Consider the following 18,507-nt stretch of genomic DNA (forward strand, 5'->3'; position numbering starts at 1 on the left):
GAGGGGGTACAGAGGGGATTTACAAGGATGTTGCCAGTACTGGAAAATTTTTCAGCTATGAGGAAAGATTGGATAGGCTGGTGTCGTTCTCCTTGGAGCAGAGGAGGCTGAGGGGAGATTTGATTGAGATGCACAAAGTTGTGAGGGGCCTGGAGAGAGTGGATGGGAAGGGCCTTTTACTTTAGCAGAGAGGTCAGTGACTAAGGGGCATAGATTTAAAGTGATTGGTAGAAAGATTAGAGGGGAGATGAGGAAAATCTTTTTCACCCAGAAGGTGGAAGGGGTCTGGAACTCATTCCTTTAAGTGACCTCTCAACTAATTTAAAAGGTGCCTGGAAATGCACTTCAAATGCCATAACCTGCAGAGCTGCTACCAAATGCTGGAAAGTGGAGTTAGGCTGGGTGGCTAATTTCTTGGCCAGCGCAGACATGATGGGTCAAGTGGCCTCTTGCTGTGCCATAAACTTTCTATACTTCTATGATAGGTTTTCCAGCTCTGATTGGACCATCATGTACCCTCCCACCTACATGTGTATATCACCCCCTGCCTTCAAGCTTTAAAGTTTACATTCCTGCTAATGTAAAGTTCCATTGATATTTGGGTTGTTACCTTTTGCTGAATTCAAACTGGGCAGGAGAGGCGGGTGGTGATACAGGATTAGCAAGGTATACAGGGAGATTTGAAACAGCTAAAAAAAAATACAACACAGCAAATGCATTCAGTGGCATGTGAAGCCATAACAGAATCACAGAATCACAGTGCAGAAGAGGCCCTTCGGCCCATCGAGTCTGCACCGACATGTGAGAAACAACTGACTTACCTACCTAATCCCGTTTACCAGCACTTGGCCTATAGCCTTGAATGTTATGATGTGCCAAGTGCTCATCCGGGTACTTTTTAAAGGATGTGAGGCAACTCGCCTCCACCACCCTCCCAGGCAGCGCATTTCAGACCATCACCACCCTCTGGGTAAAAAAGTTTTTCCTCACATCCCCCCTAAACCTCTTGCCCTTCACCTTGAACTTATGCCCCCTTGTGACTGACCCTCTAACTAAGGGGAACAGTTGCTCCCTATCCACTCTGTCCATGCCCCTCATAACATTGTACACCTTGATCAGGTCGCCCCTCAGTCTTCTCTTCTCCAACAAAAACAACCCAAGTGCATCCAAACTCTCTTCATACCATCAGGTCATTTACTACATATATTGGCATATGTTTGATATAAAAGAAAGAACTTACATTTATATAGCGCCTTTCATGACTGCAGAACATTCCAAAATGTTTTACAGCCAATAAAGTGTAGTCAATGTTGTAATGTAGGAGGTAAGGCAACCAATGTTGGCACCTCAAGCTCCCACAAATAGCAATATGATAATGATCAGATCATTTGTTTTCCGTGATATTGGTTGAGGGATAAATATTGGACAGGACCCCATGGAACATCTCCCTGCTCTGTTCTGGAAAAGTGCCACGGGATATTTTAAATCCACCTAAGACAGAAAGATGGTGCAAGCACTCCCTCAGTACTGCACTGAAATGTCAGCCTGGATTTTTGTGTGCAAGTCCTGCAATGGGGCTTAAACCATAACTTTGTGATTCAGAAATGAGAGTTCTCCTTACGGAGCCAACTTCATCGTAGATGATTAAACAAATGACCATTCAAAAGGTAATAATTTGGAGTTTGGCACAAGAGATGCAATTCATATTTTTCTACCGAATCTGAGCTGGTTAGTTAAGTTTGGAGCTACTGTGCTCCATGAGTGAAGGGTGGTAGTTCAGGCAAGTGGTTCACACACGAGGGGACCAGGCTTCAGCAAGGCTTTCAGGAAAGGAGGAGAGAAAAAAGTGATTGACAAAATAGAAGAATGTTCCACACTGTTTGACTGTCTCTAATATTGGAACCTCTTCTCATTACAGGAAGCTGTTGAGTGTTCTAACAGATTATGTCGACATTGCAAGCCGTGGTTTGGAATGTGAGCCTCTGAAGCGAGCCTTCAAAGCACTGGAATACATCTTTAAGTTCACAGTCCGGTCAAGATGCCTCTACTCACAGTGAGTCCCTCTCTAACACTTGGCCGTATCATGAGCAATCTCCCAGCATCACAGCTGTGTCAATTCTGAATATTAAACATCTCTACTGTTGCTGCAAACTATTAGAAAGTGAGCAACCCATTTGTTAAATGCCCATTAAACGCTTAAACTGAGTGGCTTGTTTTAATGAAGTTCGGTCCTTCATCCATCAGGGGACTTTCAAAGATGGGTAGCCTGAGGCATCTGGACATCGCTGAAGATCAGTTTCTGGAAGTGAAGTCTGAATCCAGCCCAGATCAATTGTCTGAAAGTTCTTTCCTTTTGTCAGCAGTGTGGGACTTCACGTGAACTGAGCTCAGGCACAACTCATTGAATCCTACAGCACACGAGGAGGCCATTTGACCTATTGTGCCTGTGCCGACTCTTTAAAAGAGCTATGCGATAAAATCCACTCCTCCGTTCTTTCCACACATGACGATGGTTTTCCCCCTTCAATTCTTTTATGAAGGGGGCTGTTGAATCTGCTTCCACTACCCTTTCAGACTGTGCATTCCAGATCATCATAACACACTGCTCCTCGTTACCCATCTGGTTATTTTGCCAATTATGTCAAATGCTTCATTACTAAATTATTTTTTAATGCAAGAGTGAAGGAACAGTGACTTTAATAATCCTCTTTTTCAAGCAACTATCTCATTCCCTTTAAGAGACTTTGTTGTGGAGTAATCTGAATTTGTGAGATGGTATAAAATGGGTAATTTTGTTTCAGTTGGGTTCCATTCAAAGTCAAAAATACCCCATGGACTTTGCTTCAACAGAAATTTCTTACAGAAAATCTGCACTCCAGCCATCCTCTGCATCAAGAAATGTTTTCTAACCAACCCTTTAACTCTTCTTGCATCAATCAGTAGGAACGATCTATCGCTACAAAGGAATAGGAACATAGGAAGAGGAAGAAGGCCATTCAGCCCATTAAGCCTGCTCCACCAATCAATACGATCATGGCTGATCAAACACTTCAATGCTTTTCACCCACACTATCCCCTTAACCCTTTACCTTATTGTTAATCAGAAATCTATTAATCTCTATTTTAAACATACTCAATGACTGAGCTTCCGCGGCCCTCTGGAGTAGAGAATTCCAAAGATTCGCAACCCTCTGAGTAAAGAAATATCTCCTCATCTCGGCCCTAAGTGGCTTCCCCTTCATTTTGAATTTGTGTCCCCTGGTTTTAGACTCCCCAACCAGGGGAAACGTCTTACCTGCATCCACTCTGTTTATTCCTTGAAATATTTCTTAGGTTTCAATGAGATCACCTCTCATTTTTCGAAACTCGAGAGAATACAGGCCTAGTTTCCCCGATCATCATAAGATAGTCCCGCCATCCCCGTTGCACTTCCCCCTATGGCAATAATACGCTTACTGAGGTAAGGGGACCAAAACTGCACACAGTACTCCAGGTGCGGTCTAACCAAGCTTTTATACAATTGAAGCCAGACTTCACTACTCCTGTACTCAAATCCGCTTGCAATAAAGGATAACATTCCATTAACCTTCCTAATAGCTTGCTGCACCTGCATGTTAGCTTTCAGTGACTTATGGACAAGGTCACTCAGGTTCCTTTGTACATCTACATTTTCTAATCTCTTATCATTTAGGTAATACTCTGCACATCTGTTCATTCTACCAAAGTGATAACCTCACATTTTTCCACATTATATTCCATCTGCCATGTTCTTGCCCACTCACTAAGTCTGTCCAAATACTGATCCTCATGGTACCCCACTAGTCACAGTCTGTCAATGTGAGAATGACCTGTTTATTCCCACTCTCTGTTCTCTGCCTGTCAGCCAATTCTTAATCCATGCCAATATATTTCCTCCTATCCCATGTACTTTTATTTTGCTAATCAACCTCCTGTGAGAGACTTTATCTAAAGCCTTCTGAAAATCCAAGCGTACTATGTCCATCAACATTCTTTTACCAATTTTGTTAGTAACATCCTCAAAAACTCCAACAAGTTTGTCAGACAAGATTCCCTATTCTGAAATCCATGCTGACTCTGCCCAATCAGATCATGATTGCCCAAGTATCCATTTATCACGTCCTTGATAATAGATTCTAGTAATTTCCCTACTACTAATGTAAGGCTAACTGGTCTGTAGGTCCCTGTTTTCTCTCTCCCTCCTTTCTCAAATAGCGTGGTGACATTTGCTACCTTCCAATCTTCAGGAGCCATTCTAGAATCTGTAGAATTTTGGAAAATAATCTCCAATGCATCCACTACCTCTATAGCAACCTCTTTCAACACTCTGGGATGCAGAATATCAGGTACCGGGGGCTTATCAACTTTCAATCCCATTAATTTCTCCAATACAATCTTCTTACCTATACTAATTTCCTTCAACTCCTCATTCTCCATAGTCCCTTGGATCTCTAAATCTGGGAGATTTCCTGTATCTTCCTCAGTGAAAACAAACACAAAATAATCATTTAGCTTCTCTGCCATTTCTCTATTCCCCAATATGAATTCTCCTGACTTTGCCCGTAATGGACCCACATTTGCTTAGTCTTGTCATTATCCTTCATTATCTTGAAAACTTCTATAGGTTGCCCCCTTAATCTTCGCAACTCGAGAGAAAAAAATGTATAATTTCTCAAATTCCTCTTCATTGCTATAGTCCTCATCACTGGTAACATCCTCATGAATCAATGTTGCACCTTTCACTATTATATGCTGCCTACACTTTCTATACCCAATTGCGTAGAATGGGCTTATTTCTCTGGAGTTTAGAAGAACAAGAGTTGATTCCATAAAGGTGTATAAAATTCTAAGAAGCCTTGACGGAATAGATGTTGCGAGGTTGTTTCCCACGGCTGGAAAGTCTAGAACTAGGGGGTTATCATCAAGGGACTGGCCATTTAGAACTGAGATGAGGTGAAATATCTTCACTCAAAGAGTTGTGAATCTTTGGAATTCTCCACCCCAGAAAGCTGTGATGCCTAGTGGTTGAGTATATTTGAGACTGAGATTGATGGATTTTTGGGCACATAGGAAGTCAAGGAATATGGGGCTTGGTGGGAAAGTAGAGTTTATGTAAAATATCTTATTGACTGGAGAGCAAACTTAAGCAGGTGTATGGCCTACTTCTGTTCTTATGACCATGTACTCTTACAATACTCCAGCTGCGACCTAAGGTCTTCTACAAGCTCAACAGAACTTCTTTGCTTTTTACTCCATGCCCCAAAATATGAAGCAAGAATCAAGGATTCCATTTGTCTTTTTAATGTTCTTAACTATCTGCAATGTCACCGGTGTTGTCTAGCTATGCACCAAGGTCCCTGTTCTCCTCTATTCCATTTACGACCTTCTAATTGATGCTAGATATTTGTTACTTAAAGATCACTGAGAATCAGATTCTCAACACCAGGATCCCTTTTCAATGATTGGAAAGGGAGGGAATAATTTTACCCTATGTACAACGGTGGGTCAAGATGGCCACTCACCACCAGCTTATCAGGGCCAGCCAGTAATGAACAATGAATGTCAGCGAAACCTATTTGGTGAGAATTAACGTTCTAAAAATAAGTTGTCGACTTAGCCAGCATCACGTCAGTGGCTGCATTTCGAAATTAATTAATTGGCAGTGAAACACTTTGGGATATTCTGAAAGGTGCAATATAAATGCAAATAATTATCTCTTTCTTGCACATTGCTCCCTCAAGGTACATTTCCCTCAGGTGCCAGTTTAATAAGGGTGGCGCTCCAGCAGAATTTTAAAACCGAGCTGGAAAATCCAGCAAATATACTATTTCCAGAGCTGAAAGTGTAGAGATAGCTGTGTCCCTCAGTGCTGTTGGAGGAAGAGAGGGAGCAGGAAAAATAACTCTGAAATGGAGGCTATCTAAGTGGAAAGGAGTGAGAGAAACTAGCTGGCACTCATTTTATGTGACACTTTTCACTGCTTCAGAATGTCCCAAAACACATGGCTGCCAATGAAATATTTTTGAAGTCTAATCACTATTGCAATGTAAGACATGGGACAGCCAATTTGCACACAGCAAGATCCCACAAACAGCAATGTGATAATGGCCAGATAATATGATTAAGTGGTGTTGTTTGTAGAGATGAATGTTGACCAGGATGTAAGGGAGAACTCTCCTGCTCTTTTTAGCATAATGCCACCCAAGGTACCAGATCGACCGCCCTTTTCATATTCCATCTGAAGGACCACATCTCCGACAGTGCAGCTCTTCCTCAATACTGCACTGAAAGCGTCAGCCTAGATTGTGCTCAAGTCTCTCGAGTAGGACTTGAACCCACAACTTTCTGACTTTGGAGAGAGATGCTACCCACTGAACCATGCACAAGGATGGCACAGTGGCCAGGAGAAGGCTGAGTCACTGTTCCTGAAGCTTGAGTTGAGCCTGACGGCGCAAGAAGGTAGCAATAAAAGATTGCAGTGAGATTAGGATCTGAAGTGGCTATTGATCTCTGGTTGACCTGAAAATCTACATTAAAGTCAAGCTATCAAGCATTTCAAGGACGATGCAGGGATAAAAGCATACTTTACCATCTGTTGCTTGTTTCAGGCTATATGAGGGGAAAGAAAAGATGGAGTACGAAGAATCCGTGCGAAAACTGTTTGAGACGTTTAACATCCTGATGCAGTCACAAATGGAAGGCAACACTTTACTCATGCAGGTAAATACCCCTCTGGTTAACATACGATCTAGGTGCAGGAGGAGACTGTACAGACCCTCAAACCTGCTCCACCATTCAGTAAGATCACGGCTTATCTTCTACCTCAACTCTTTCTCCCGTACATCGATGTTGCTTCATTCTCTCATCTGGACCTGGAAAAATTTATTAATTTTGCTTCCAATTTCCACCCCTCCATAATTTTCACATGGTCCATCTCTGACACTTCCCTTCCCTTCCTTGACCTCTCTGTCACAATTTCTGGTGATAGACTGTCCACCAATATCCATTACAAGCCTACCGACTCCCACAGCTACCTCGACTACAGCTCCTCACACCCCGCTTCCTGTAAGGACTCCATCCCATTCTCTCAGTTCCTTTGCCTCCGTCGCATCTGTTCTGATGATGCCACTTTCAAAAACAGTTCCTCTGACACATCTTCCTTCTTCCTTAACCGAGGTTTTCCACCCACGGTTGTTGACAGAGCCCTCAACTGTGTTCAGCCCATCTCCTGTGCATCTGCCCTCACACCTTCTTCTCCCTCCCAGAAACATGATAGGGTCCCCCTTGTCCTCATTTATCACCCCACCAGCCTCCGCATTCAAATGATCATCCTCCGCCATTTCCGCCAACTCCAGCATGATGCCACCATCAAACACATCATCCCTTCACCTCCCCCCTCCCCCCAGTGGCATTCCGCAGGGATCGTTCCCTCCGGGACACCCTGGTCCACTTCTCCATCACCCACTACACCTCAACCCCCTCCCACGGCACCTTCCCATGCAACCGCAGAATGTGCAACACCTGCCCCTTTACTTCCCTCTCCTCACCGTCCAAGGGCCCAAACACTCCTTTCAAGTCAAGCAGCATTTCACTTGCACTTCCCTCAATTTAGTCTACTGCATTCATTGCTCCCAATGCGGTCTCCTCTACATTGGAGAGACCAAGCGCAGACTGGGTGACCGCTTTGCAGAACACCTTCGGTCTGTCCGCAAGCATTACCCAGACCTCCCTGTCGCTTGCCATTTCAACACTCCACCCTGCTCTCATGCCCACATATCCGTCCTTGGCTTGCTGCATTGTTCCAATGAAGCTCAACACAAACTGGAGGAACAGCACCTCATCTTCTGATTAGGCACTTTACGGCCTTCCGGACTGAATATTGAGTTCAACAATTTTAGATCATGAACTCTCTCCTCCATCCCCACCCCTTCCGATTTCGCCCCCCCTTTTTTTTTCCTATAATTTATCTAGATTTTTCTTTTCCCACCTACTTCCATTATTTGTAAATGTATTTCCATCCATTGTTTTATCTCTAGCTTCTAGCCTTTTTTGATCCCTTCATCCCACCCCACTCCCACTAAGGCTATCTGTACCTTGCTCATCCTGCTTTCTACCCTTAATTAGCACATTCCTTAGATAATATCACCACCTTCAACACCTCTTTGTCCTTTTGTCTGTGACATCTTTTGGTTATCTCCACCTATCACTGGACCTCTATCCAGCTCTACTTGTCCCACCCCCCTTAAACCAACTTATATTTCACCTCTCTTCTATTTTTACTTAGTTCAGTTGAAGGGTCATTCGGACTCGAAACGTTAACTGTGTTCCTCTCCGCAGATGCTGCCAGATCTGCTGAGTTTTTCCAGGTATTTTTGTTTTTGTTTTGGATTTCCAGCATGCGCATTTTTTTGCTTTTACCTCAATTCCGTTTCCCACTGTATCCCTTTCCCCCTTGATTCTCTGAGTGCCCCAAAATCTAGCCACTCAGTCTTGAGTTTACTCAACAATTGAGTATCCACAACCTTCTTGGGGCAGAAAATTCCAAGCATTCACAACCGTCTGAGGGAAGAAATTTCTCTTCATGTCAGTCTTAAATGGTCGACCCCTCATTCTGAGACTGTGGCTCATAGTTCCAGACTCTCCAGTCAGGGGAAGCAGTCTCTCAGCATCTACCCTGATCAACATTCGAAGAATTTTATATGTTTCAATGATATGTCATAAACTAGCAACCAAAGGAGCGCCATTTGTTCATTTGCTGGGTAAATGCACAAATGAAAAAGGAATAGACCATAAGACCTTAAGACGTAAGAGCAGAAGTAGGCCATTCAGCCCATCGAGTCTGCTTCACCATTTAATGAGATCATGGCTGACCTGATAATCCTCACTTCCACTTTCCTGCCTTTTCCCCATAACCCTTGATTCCCTTACTGATTAAAAGTCTGTCTATCACAGCCATCAATATACTTAATGACCCAGTCTTTACAGCCCTCTGGAGTAAAGAATTCCACAGATTGACTACCCCCTGAGAGAAGAAGTTCCTCATCTTCGTCTTAAATGGGTACCCCCTTACTCTGGTAGAGATTATGCCCTCTGGTCCTACACTCTCCCACAAGGGAAAACAACCTCTCAGCATCTACCCTGTCAAGACCCCTAAGGATCTTATATGTTTCAATAAGGTCACCTCTCATTCTTCTAAACTCCAATGAGTACAGGCCCAACCAACTCAATCTCTCCTTGTAAGAAAATCCCTCCATGCTCAGGATAAACCTAGTGATCCTTCTCTGGACTGCTTCCAATGCCAGTATATCTTTCCTTAGATAAGGGGACCAAAATTGTTCACAGTATTCTAGGTGTGGTCTAACCACACCTAGAATAGTGCCTTATATAGTTTTAGTAAGACTTCCCTATTTTTATACCCCATTTCCTTTGAAATAAAAGCCAACATTCCATTTGCCTTCTGTATTAGCTGCTGAACTTGTATGTTAGCTTTTTGGGATTCATGCACAAGGACTTCCAAATCCTTCTGTGCTGCAGATTTCTGCAGTCTTTCTCCATTTAAATAATATTCAGCTCCTCTATTCTTCCTGCCAAAGTGCATAACCTCACATTTTCCCACATTATATGCCATCTGCCAAGTTTTTGCCCACTCAAAGATATGCTGACTGGATTAGATGAAGTAGGCTGGGAGGAAAGCATTAACACTGGCATAGACCAGTTGGTCCAAATGGCCTGTTTCTGTGCTATAAATCAAATTACTTAGAAGTTTAAATCTAAACTAAGGGCTGGTACGCTACTGCTTATTGAAGACAGTGGAGAGGCATGGGACAATTCCAATAGCTAAAATAATTGATGAAATAATCAACCTGTTCTTTATCCAAGCCGTATTGCCAAAAGCTTAGCAGGATATTAAGGCCCATGAAGATATTGACAAGGGGCATAGGGAGTTGGGATTCATCAGCGAGAGTGATCCAAGGTAGATTTGAACTAAGAGGTATAGAAACATATCAGCAAATGTGACTGGACTGCTTGAAAGCAGTTTTCCTCTGTGGTTTCATGCCTGAAAATCATGGTGCAGGATTTACAGCCTCCATAAACCAGGGAATCAGCAAGCTGTGTGAGACCACAGGAAAAGGGAGTGATCCATATAAGATGTGAATCTGGGCCCTATGGTGTATTTAGGCCCCCCGAGGTGATTTTTACTTTCCAACGGACAGACAGCAACTGGAGTGCTGGGAATTAAAAAGGAAATAAAAAGTTTTCCTGAAAAATGTGTTCTCTTGAGTTTAGAAGAAGGTCTGATCTCATTGAAACATGAGGGGCTGAACAGGGAAGACACTGAGAAGATGTTTCCCAAAGCCAGGGAATCCAAAACACAGTCTCCGGATAAGGGGCTGATCGTTTAGGTCTATTTTTTTAATTCTTTCACGGGATGTGGGCATCACCGACTAGGCCGGCATTTATTATCCATTCCTAGTAGCCCTTGAGAAGGTGGTGGTGAGCTGCCTTCTTGAACCGCTGCAGTCCATGTGGTGTAAGTACACTCACAGTGCTTGTTATGAAGGGAGTTCCAAGATTTTGACCCAACGACTAAGATGAGGAGAAATAAGAAACATAGAAACTAGGAGCAGGAGGAGGCCATTTGGCCCTTCTATCCTGCTCCACCGTTCAATATGATCGTGGTTGATCCTCTATCTCAACGCCATATTCCTGCTTTCTCTCCATACCCCTTAGTGCCCTTAATATCCAAAAATTTATCAATTTCTTTCTTGAATATACGCAGTGACCCGGTCTCCACAGCCTTCTGTGGTAGAGAATTCCACAGGTTGACCACCCTCTGAGTGAAAAAATATTTCCTTATCTCAGTCCTAAATGGCCTGCCCTGTATCCTAAGACTGTGACCTCTGGTTCTAGACTTCCCAACCAGGGGAAACATCCTCCCTACATCCAGTCTGTCTGGCCCTGCTAGAATTTTATGTTTCAATCAGACCCCCTCTCACGCTTCTAAACTCTCGTGAATATAGGCCCAGCCGAACCAATCCCTTCTCATCCGACAGTCCTGCCATCCCTGGTATCAGCCTAGTGAACCTTCGCTGCACTCCCTCTATGGCAAGTATATCCTTTCTCAGGTAGGGAGACCAAAACTGCACACAATACTCCAGGTGTGGCCTCACCAAGGCCCTGTATAATTTCTTCACTCAAAGGATTATGAGTGTTTGGAATTGTCTACCACAGTGGATGCTCCACTGTTGAATATATTTAAGGCTGAGATAGACAGGATTTTGTTTTCTCAGAGAATAAAAGGAGCAGGCACAAAAGTGAAGTTGAAGCCAAGGATCAGCCATAATTGGGACTGAATTGGGCTCGATGGGCCATAAAGTCTACACCTGCTCCTATGTCTTGTGTTCTTACATTTTTTGGAAAAGCAGAAATATGGTGACCAACCAAAAAGGCAGCGGCTTTTCACAGCAGATAAATAAGTTATAAAAAAAAGTGAAAATAGGAAAACAGTATTAAGAAAGAAAGCAGTAATGTTACATTGTGATGAATGGGACAAACTGGTGCTAGGAAACATTTGCTAATGAGCTTCTTTCTGTACCAGAATTGCTGAGTGTTTAAGAAGGTTAACTGTAAAAAAAAATGTATATTAATTGTAAAAAGTATCTGATCTTATTAAAATTGAAGGCACGAGTGCTTGAACATTGCAGGAACCTGATGACTCATAAACTAACCATATTCCCTCATTCGTTCTGTTTCAGGGAGCATCCCTCAAATACTTACCCACAGTCCTGCAGGATGTTGCATCGACATTTGATCCAATCTTGCTGAGGTAAGCTGCTATTCAGCCATCAGGTCTGCTGGGACGAGGCTCTCCCCTGATATGTGCAGAGGTCATGGGCCTGAAGCTGAACTGTTTCTCTCTCGCCAGACCTGCTGAGTATTTCCAGCATTTTCTGCTTTCGCCTGATTGGGTGGAGTCACGACATAAACCAAGAAGTTCCCAGCTTTAGTTTCTCAGGCTTTGCTGAGCTAGAAACAAAAAAACTGTGGATGCTGGAAATCGAAAACAAAAACAGAATTACCTGGAAAAACTCAGTAGGTCTGGCAGCATCGGCGGAGAAGAAAAGAGTTGACGTTTCGAGTCCTCATGACCCTTCGACGGAACTTGAGTTCGAGTCCAAGAAAGAGTTGAAATATAAGCTGTTTTAAGGTGTGTGGAGGGGGCGGAGAGAGAGAGAGAGAGAGAAGTGGAGCGGGGGGGTGTGGTTGTAGGGACAAACAAGCTGGGATAGAAGCAGATCATCAAAAGATGTCAACAACAATAGAACAAAAGAACACATAGGTGTTAAAGTTGGTGATATTATCTAAATGAATGTGCTAATTGAGAATGGATGGTAGGGCACTCAAGGTATAGCTCTAGTGGGGGTGGAGGGAGCATAAAAGATTTTAAAATATTTAAGAATAATGGAAATAGGTGGGAAAAGAAAAATCTATATAACTTATTGGGAAAAAAAGGAAGGGGGAAACAGAAAGGGGGTGGGGATGGAGGAGGGAGCTCAAGACCTAAAGTTGTTGCATTCAATATTCAGTCTGGAAGGTTGTAAAGTGCCTAGTCGGAAGATGAGGTGTTGTTCCTCCAGTTTGCGTTGGGTTTCACTGGAACAATGCAGCAAGCCAAGGACAGACATGTGGGCAAAAGAGCAGGGTGGAGTGTTAAAATGGCAAGCGACAGGGAGGTTTGGGTCATTCTTGCGGACAGACCGCAGGTGATCTGCAAAGCGGTCGCCCAGTTTACGTTTGGTCTCTCCAATGTAGAGGAGATCACATTGGGAGCAACAAATGCAGTAGACTAATTTGGGGGAAATGCAAGTGAAATGCTGCTTCACTTGAAAGGAGTGATTGGGCCCTTGGACGATGAGGAGAGAGGAAGTGAAAGGGCAGGTGTTGCATCTTTTGCGTGGGCATGGGGTGGTGCCACAGGAGGGGGTTGAGGAGTAGGGGGTGATGGAGGAGTGGACCAGGGTGTCCTGGAGGGAGCGATCCCTATGGAATGCCGATAAGGGGGGTGAAGGGAAGATGTGTTTGGTGGTGGCATCATGCTGGAGTTGGCGGAAATGGCGGAAGATGATCCTTTGAATGCGGAGGCTGGTGGGGTATAAGTGAGGACAAGGGGGACCCTATCATGTTTCTGGGAGGGAGGAGAAGGCGTGAGGGCAGATGCGCGGGAGATGGGCCGGACACGGTTGAGGGCCCTGTCAACGACTGTGGGTGGAAAACCTCGGTTAAGGAAGAAGGAGGACATGTCAGAGGAACTGTTTTTGAAGATAGCATCATCAGAACAGATGCGACGGAGGCGAAGGAACTGAGAGAATGGGATGGAGTCCTTACAGGAAGCGGGGTGTGAGGAGCTGTAGTCGAGATAGCTGTGGGAGTCGGTGGGTTTGTAATGGATATTGGTGGACAGTCTATCACCAGAGATTGAGACAGAGAGGTCAAGGAAGGGAAGGGAAGTGTCAGAGATGGACCACGTGAAAATGATGGAGGGGTGGAAATTGGAAGCAAAATTAATAAATTTTTCTAAGTCCCGACGAGAGCATGAAGCAGCACCGAAGTAATCATCGATTACAACCTTCTGGATTGAATATTGAATTCAACAACTTTAGGTCGTGAGCTCCCTCCTCCATCCCCACCCCCTTTCTGTTTCCCCCTTCCTTTTTTTTTCCAATAAATTATATAGATTTTTCTTTTCCCACCTAGTTCCATTATTTTTAAATATTTTAAAATCTTTTATGCTCCCTCCACCCCCACTAGAGCTATACCTTGAGTGCCCTACCATCCATTCTCAATTAGCACATTCGTTTAGATAATATCACCAACTTTAACACCTATGTGTTCTTTTGTTCTATTGTTGTTGACATCTTTTGATGATCTGCTTCTATCACGGCTTGTTTGTCCCTACAACCACACCAACCCCCTCCACTTCTCTCTCTCTCTCTCTCTCCGCTCCCCCCCCCCTCTCCTCCACCCCCACACACACCTTAAAACAGCTTATATTTCAACTCTTTCTTGGACTCGAACTCAAGTTCTGTCGAAGGGTCATGAGGACTCGAAACGTCAACTCTTTTCTCCTCCGCCGATGCTGCCAGAACTGCTGAGTTTTTCCAGAGTTCTTCTGTTTTTGTTTTGGATTTCCAGCATCCGCAGTTTTTTTGTTTTTATCTCTGTGTTTAATTGACTGCCACTGCTCTTCAAGAAATGCCTACCTCCTTGAGGAAGTTCTGTTCCTCTCTGCGACAAGATTTTCGTACCTCTCTTTTGCCTTGCTCACCTTCATTGCTTTCCATTTCCCTCCTGGTGTTTGACAAGGTGTTTACTAAAACCCGCTTTCACAGCCATATCTCCTTTCTCAGTGACTGTCTCTGTCTCCGACTTACCCCACGTGGATTTCAACTGAAATTCCACCCCTCATGTTTCGAACCCACCCAGGATTACAGGTATCTCTGGGACATAAAGCGTTTCTCGGACTGCTGTTCCCGTCACATTCTGAAATCCACAATCAGTGCCATGTGCCGCCATATGAACACACTCGACCTCTCCCTCCAGCAGCAGCGCCGTACCCTTTTTCAAAGCTGCGTGTGCCCCCAGTTTCGTTTTATTCTTCGGCTCATCCGACGCCTCAACAAGAAACTTTTTCTCTTTCTCTCAAGTGCTAAGGAACGCAAGCTCCAACAAGTCATCGACACCACCACCCATCTAGGACTTTCCACCCCTGCCCGTCCCTCCGTCCCCACCCCATCTTCCAATCCCAGCCCCAGCCGTGTATTCACTATACCCCCTGACCTTCCCCTCTCCGATGCTGAACGTTCAGTGCTCAGCAAAGGACTTAGTTTCATACCCTTACGCCCTCACCTCAATAAATTTCGGGCTCGGCATGATGCTGAACTCTTCTTCTGCCGACTTCGTCTCCGGGCTCACTTCTTTGGGCAGGAGTCCTCTCCCAGTTCAACGGATCCTTTTACCCATCTCCAATATTCTCCCTCCACCTGGACCCCTCCCTCTGGATTCTTACCTTCTCTTGATCTTTTCATTGAGAACTGTCTGCGCGACATTAGTCGTCTCAATTTCTCTGCTCCTCTCACCCATTCTAACCTGTCTTTCTCTGAACTTACTGCACTCCATTCTCTCAGGTCCAATCCTGACATTGTCATCAAACCCACTGACAAGGGTGGTGCTGTTGTTGTCTGGCGCACTGACCTCTACCTCGCGGAGGCTGAGCGTCAACTCGCAGACACTTGCTCCTACCTCTCCCTGGACCATGACCCCACCACTGAACATCAAGCCATTGTTTCCAGGACTGTCACTGACCTCATCTCCTCTGGGGATCTTCCTCCCACAGCTTCCAAACTGATAGTCGCCCAACCTCAGACGGCCCGCTTCTATCTCCTACCCAAAATCCACAAACAGAACTGCCCCGGTAGACCGATCGTCTCAGCTTGCTTCTGCACCACAGAACTCATTTCTCGTTATCTTGACTCCCTTCTCTCTCCCCTTGTCCAGTCCCTTCCCACCTACATCCGTGATTCCTCTGACACCTTACGTCACATCAACAATTTCCAGTTCCCTGGCCCCAACCGCTTCCGCTTCACCATGGACGTCCAATCCCTCTACACCTCCATCCCCCACCAGGATGGTCTGAGGGCCCTTAGCTTCTTCCTCGAACAGAGGCCCGAACAATCCCCATCCACCGCTACTCTCCTCCGTCTGGCTGAACTTGTTCTCACGCTGAACAATTTCTCCTTCAACTCCTCTCACTTCCTCCAAATAAAAGGTGTGGCTATGGGTACCCGCATGGGCCCCAGCTATGCCTGTCTCTTTATGGGTATGTGGAACATTCCTTGTTCCAGTCCTACTCCGGCCCCCTTCCACAACTCTTTCTCCGGTACATCGATGATTACTTCGGTGCTGCTTCATGCTCTCGTCGGGACTTAGAAAAATTTATTAATTTTGCTTCCAATCTCCACCCTTCCATCATTTTCACATGGTCCATCTCTGACACTTCCCTTCCCTTCCTTGACCTCTCTGTCTCAATCTCTGGTGATAGACTGTCCACCAATATCCATTACAAACCCACCGACTCCCACAGTTACCTCGACTAGAGCTCCTCACACCCCGCTTCCTGTAAGGACTCCATCCCATTCTCTCAGTTCCTTCGCCACCATCGCATCTGTTCTGATGATGCTATCTTCAAAAACAGTTCCTCTGACATGTCCTCCTTCTTCCTTAACCGAGGTTTTCCACCCACAGTCGTTGACAGGGCCCTCAACAGTGTCCGGTCCATCTCCCGCGCATCCGCCCTCACGCCTTCTCCTCCCTCCCAGAAACATGATAGTGTCCCCCTTGTCCTCACTTATCACCCCACCAGCCTCCGCATTCAAAGGATCATCCTCCACCATTTCCGCCAACTCCAGCATGATGCCACCACCAAACACATCTTCCCTTCACCCCCGCTATCGGCATTCCGTAGGGATCGCTCCCTCCGGGACACCCTGGTCCACTCCTCCATCACCCCCTACTCCTCAACCCCCTCCTATGGCACCACCCCATGCCCACGCAAAAGATGCAACACCTGCCCCTTCACTTCCTCTCTCCTCACCGTCCAAGGGCCCAAACACTCCTTTCAAGTGAAGCAGCATTTCACTTGCATTTCCCCCAACTTAGTCTACTGCATTTGTTGCTCCCATTGTGGTCTCCTCTACATTGGAGAGACCAAACGTAAACTGGGCGACCGCTTTGCAGAACACCTGCGGTCTGTCCGCAAGAATGACCCAAACCTCCCTGTCGCTTGCCATTTCAACACTCCACCCTGCTCTCTTGCCCACATGTCTGTCCTTGGCTTGCTGCATTGTTCCAGTGAAGCCCAACGCAAACTGGAGGAACAACACCTCATTTTCCAACTAGGCACTTTACAACCTTCCGGACTGAATATTGAATTCAACAACTTTAGGTCTTGAGCTCCCTCCTCCATCCCCACCCCCTTTCTGTTTCCCCCTTCCTTTTTTTTCCAATAAGTTATATAGATTTTTCTTTTCCCACCTATTTCCATTATTTTTAAATATTTTAAAATCTTTTATGCTCCCTCCACCCCCACTAGAGCTATACTTTGAGTGCCCTACCATCCATTCTCAATTAGCACATTCGTTTAGATAATATCACCAACTTTAACACCTATGTGTTCTTTTGTTCTATTGTTGTTGACATCTTTTGATGATCTGCTTCTATCACTGCTTGTTTGTCCCTACAACCACACCCCCCCCCACTTCTCTCTCTCTCTCCACCCCCCCCCCCCCCCCCCAACACACCTTAAACCAGCTTATATTTCAACTCTTTCTTGGACTCGAACTCAAGTTCTGTCGAAGGGTCATGAGGACTCGAAACGTCAACTCTTTTCTTCTCCGCCGATGCTGCCAGACCTGCTGAGTTTTTCCAGGTAATTCTGTTTTTGTTTTGCTGAGCTAGTGTAGCTCAAGCAGGGGCATCAACCAGAGTTCATAATTGGTGAAGGGAAAGGGAATTGGCCAAGGTTTCAGATGCTGACTTGTCAGAAAGTACATTTCCATAGACACCAGGTAAGAACAAGCCTGAACAAAAACAGAATTACCTGGAAAAACTCAGCAGGTCTGGCAGCATCGGCGGAGAAGGAAAGAGTTGACGTTTCGAGTCCTCATGACCCTTCGACAGAACTGTTGAAGGGTCATAAGGACTCGAAACATCAACTCTTTTCTTCTCCGCTGATGCTGCCAGACCTGCTGAGTTTTTCCAGGTAATTCTCATGTGGGAGAAGTGGGTTCTGGATCATGGGGCACAGGCACCAGCACTGGGGAAAGCTGGATCTGTACCGTTGGGATGGTCTACACCTGAACCCTGCCGGGACTGGTGTTCTTGCAAGCCATATAATTACGGAAGTAGAGAGGATTTTAAACTAAGCAGTAGGGTGCTTGGGGAACAAATCTGGGAAGATGTGGTAAACCAAAGAGCAGAGACAAGGCAAAAGAGGAAAGTATTATTACGGGAAATGAAGGGATAGAGAGTACAAATCTAACAGTAAGTCAACAGGTGAGCAAAGATCTTATAAAAAGAGTAAAAAGATAAAACTAAAGGCTCTGTGTCTGAATGCATGTAGCATGATGCTGCCAGACCTGCTGAGTTTTTCCAGGTAATTCTGCATCTGCTGCTGTTGTTCTTCTAGATGGTGGAGGTCACAGGTTTGGAAAGTTCTGCCTAAGGCGGCTAGGCGAGTTGCTGCAGTGCATTTTGTTGTCCAGATCTTGCTGCAGGCATGCACAGGCTGCTTCAGTATCTGAGGAGTACTTTCTCCCCTCCTGACCTGAAGCTAACCCATAAACAACAGAAACCTTCAGTTCACCGGCTGAGTGACCGTCTTTGCTTGTGAAGAAAGCCAGGAAAATTTGGTAGAACACCTGATTGTGGGGG

At 45.1% G+C, this 18,507-nt stretch overlaps 1 protein-coding gene across 1 annotated transcript in view; it reads left to right on the plus strand.

Moving 5' to 3' along the window:
- Window positions 1–18,507, plus strand: part of LOC121278030 (dedicator of cytokinesis protein 2-like) — a 1,199,266-nt gene that overhangs the window by 366,553 nt on the left and 814,206 nt on the right. The window contains exons 22-24 of the mRNA XM_041188048.1: window positions 1,919–2,053; window positions 6,627–6,738; window positions 11,775–11,845. Of these exons, the coding sequence (XP_041043982.1) occupies window positions 1,919–2,053; window positions 6,627–6,738; window positions 11,775–11,845 (318 nt within the window). The remainder of the gene's footprint in view (window positions 1–1,918; window positions 2,054–6,626; window positions 6,739–11,774; window positions 11,846–18,507) is intronic.

Source organism: Carcharodon carcharias, chromosome 1 (genome assembly GCF_017639515.1).
Source record: "Carcharodon carcharias isolate sCarCar2 chromosome 1, sCarCar2.pri, whole genome shotgun sequence".
Classification (NCBI taxonomy): domain Eukaryota; kingdom Metazoa; phylum Chordata; class Chondrichthyes; order Lamniformes; family Lamnidae; genus Carcharodon; species Carcharodon carcharias.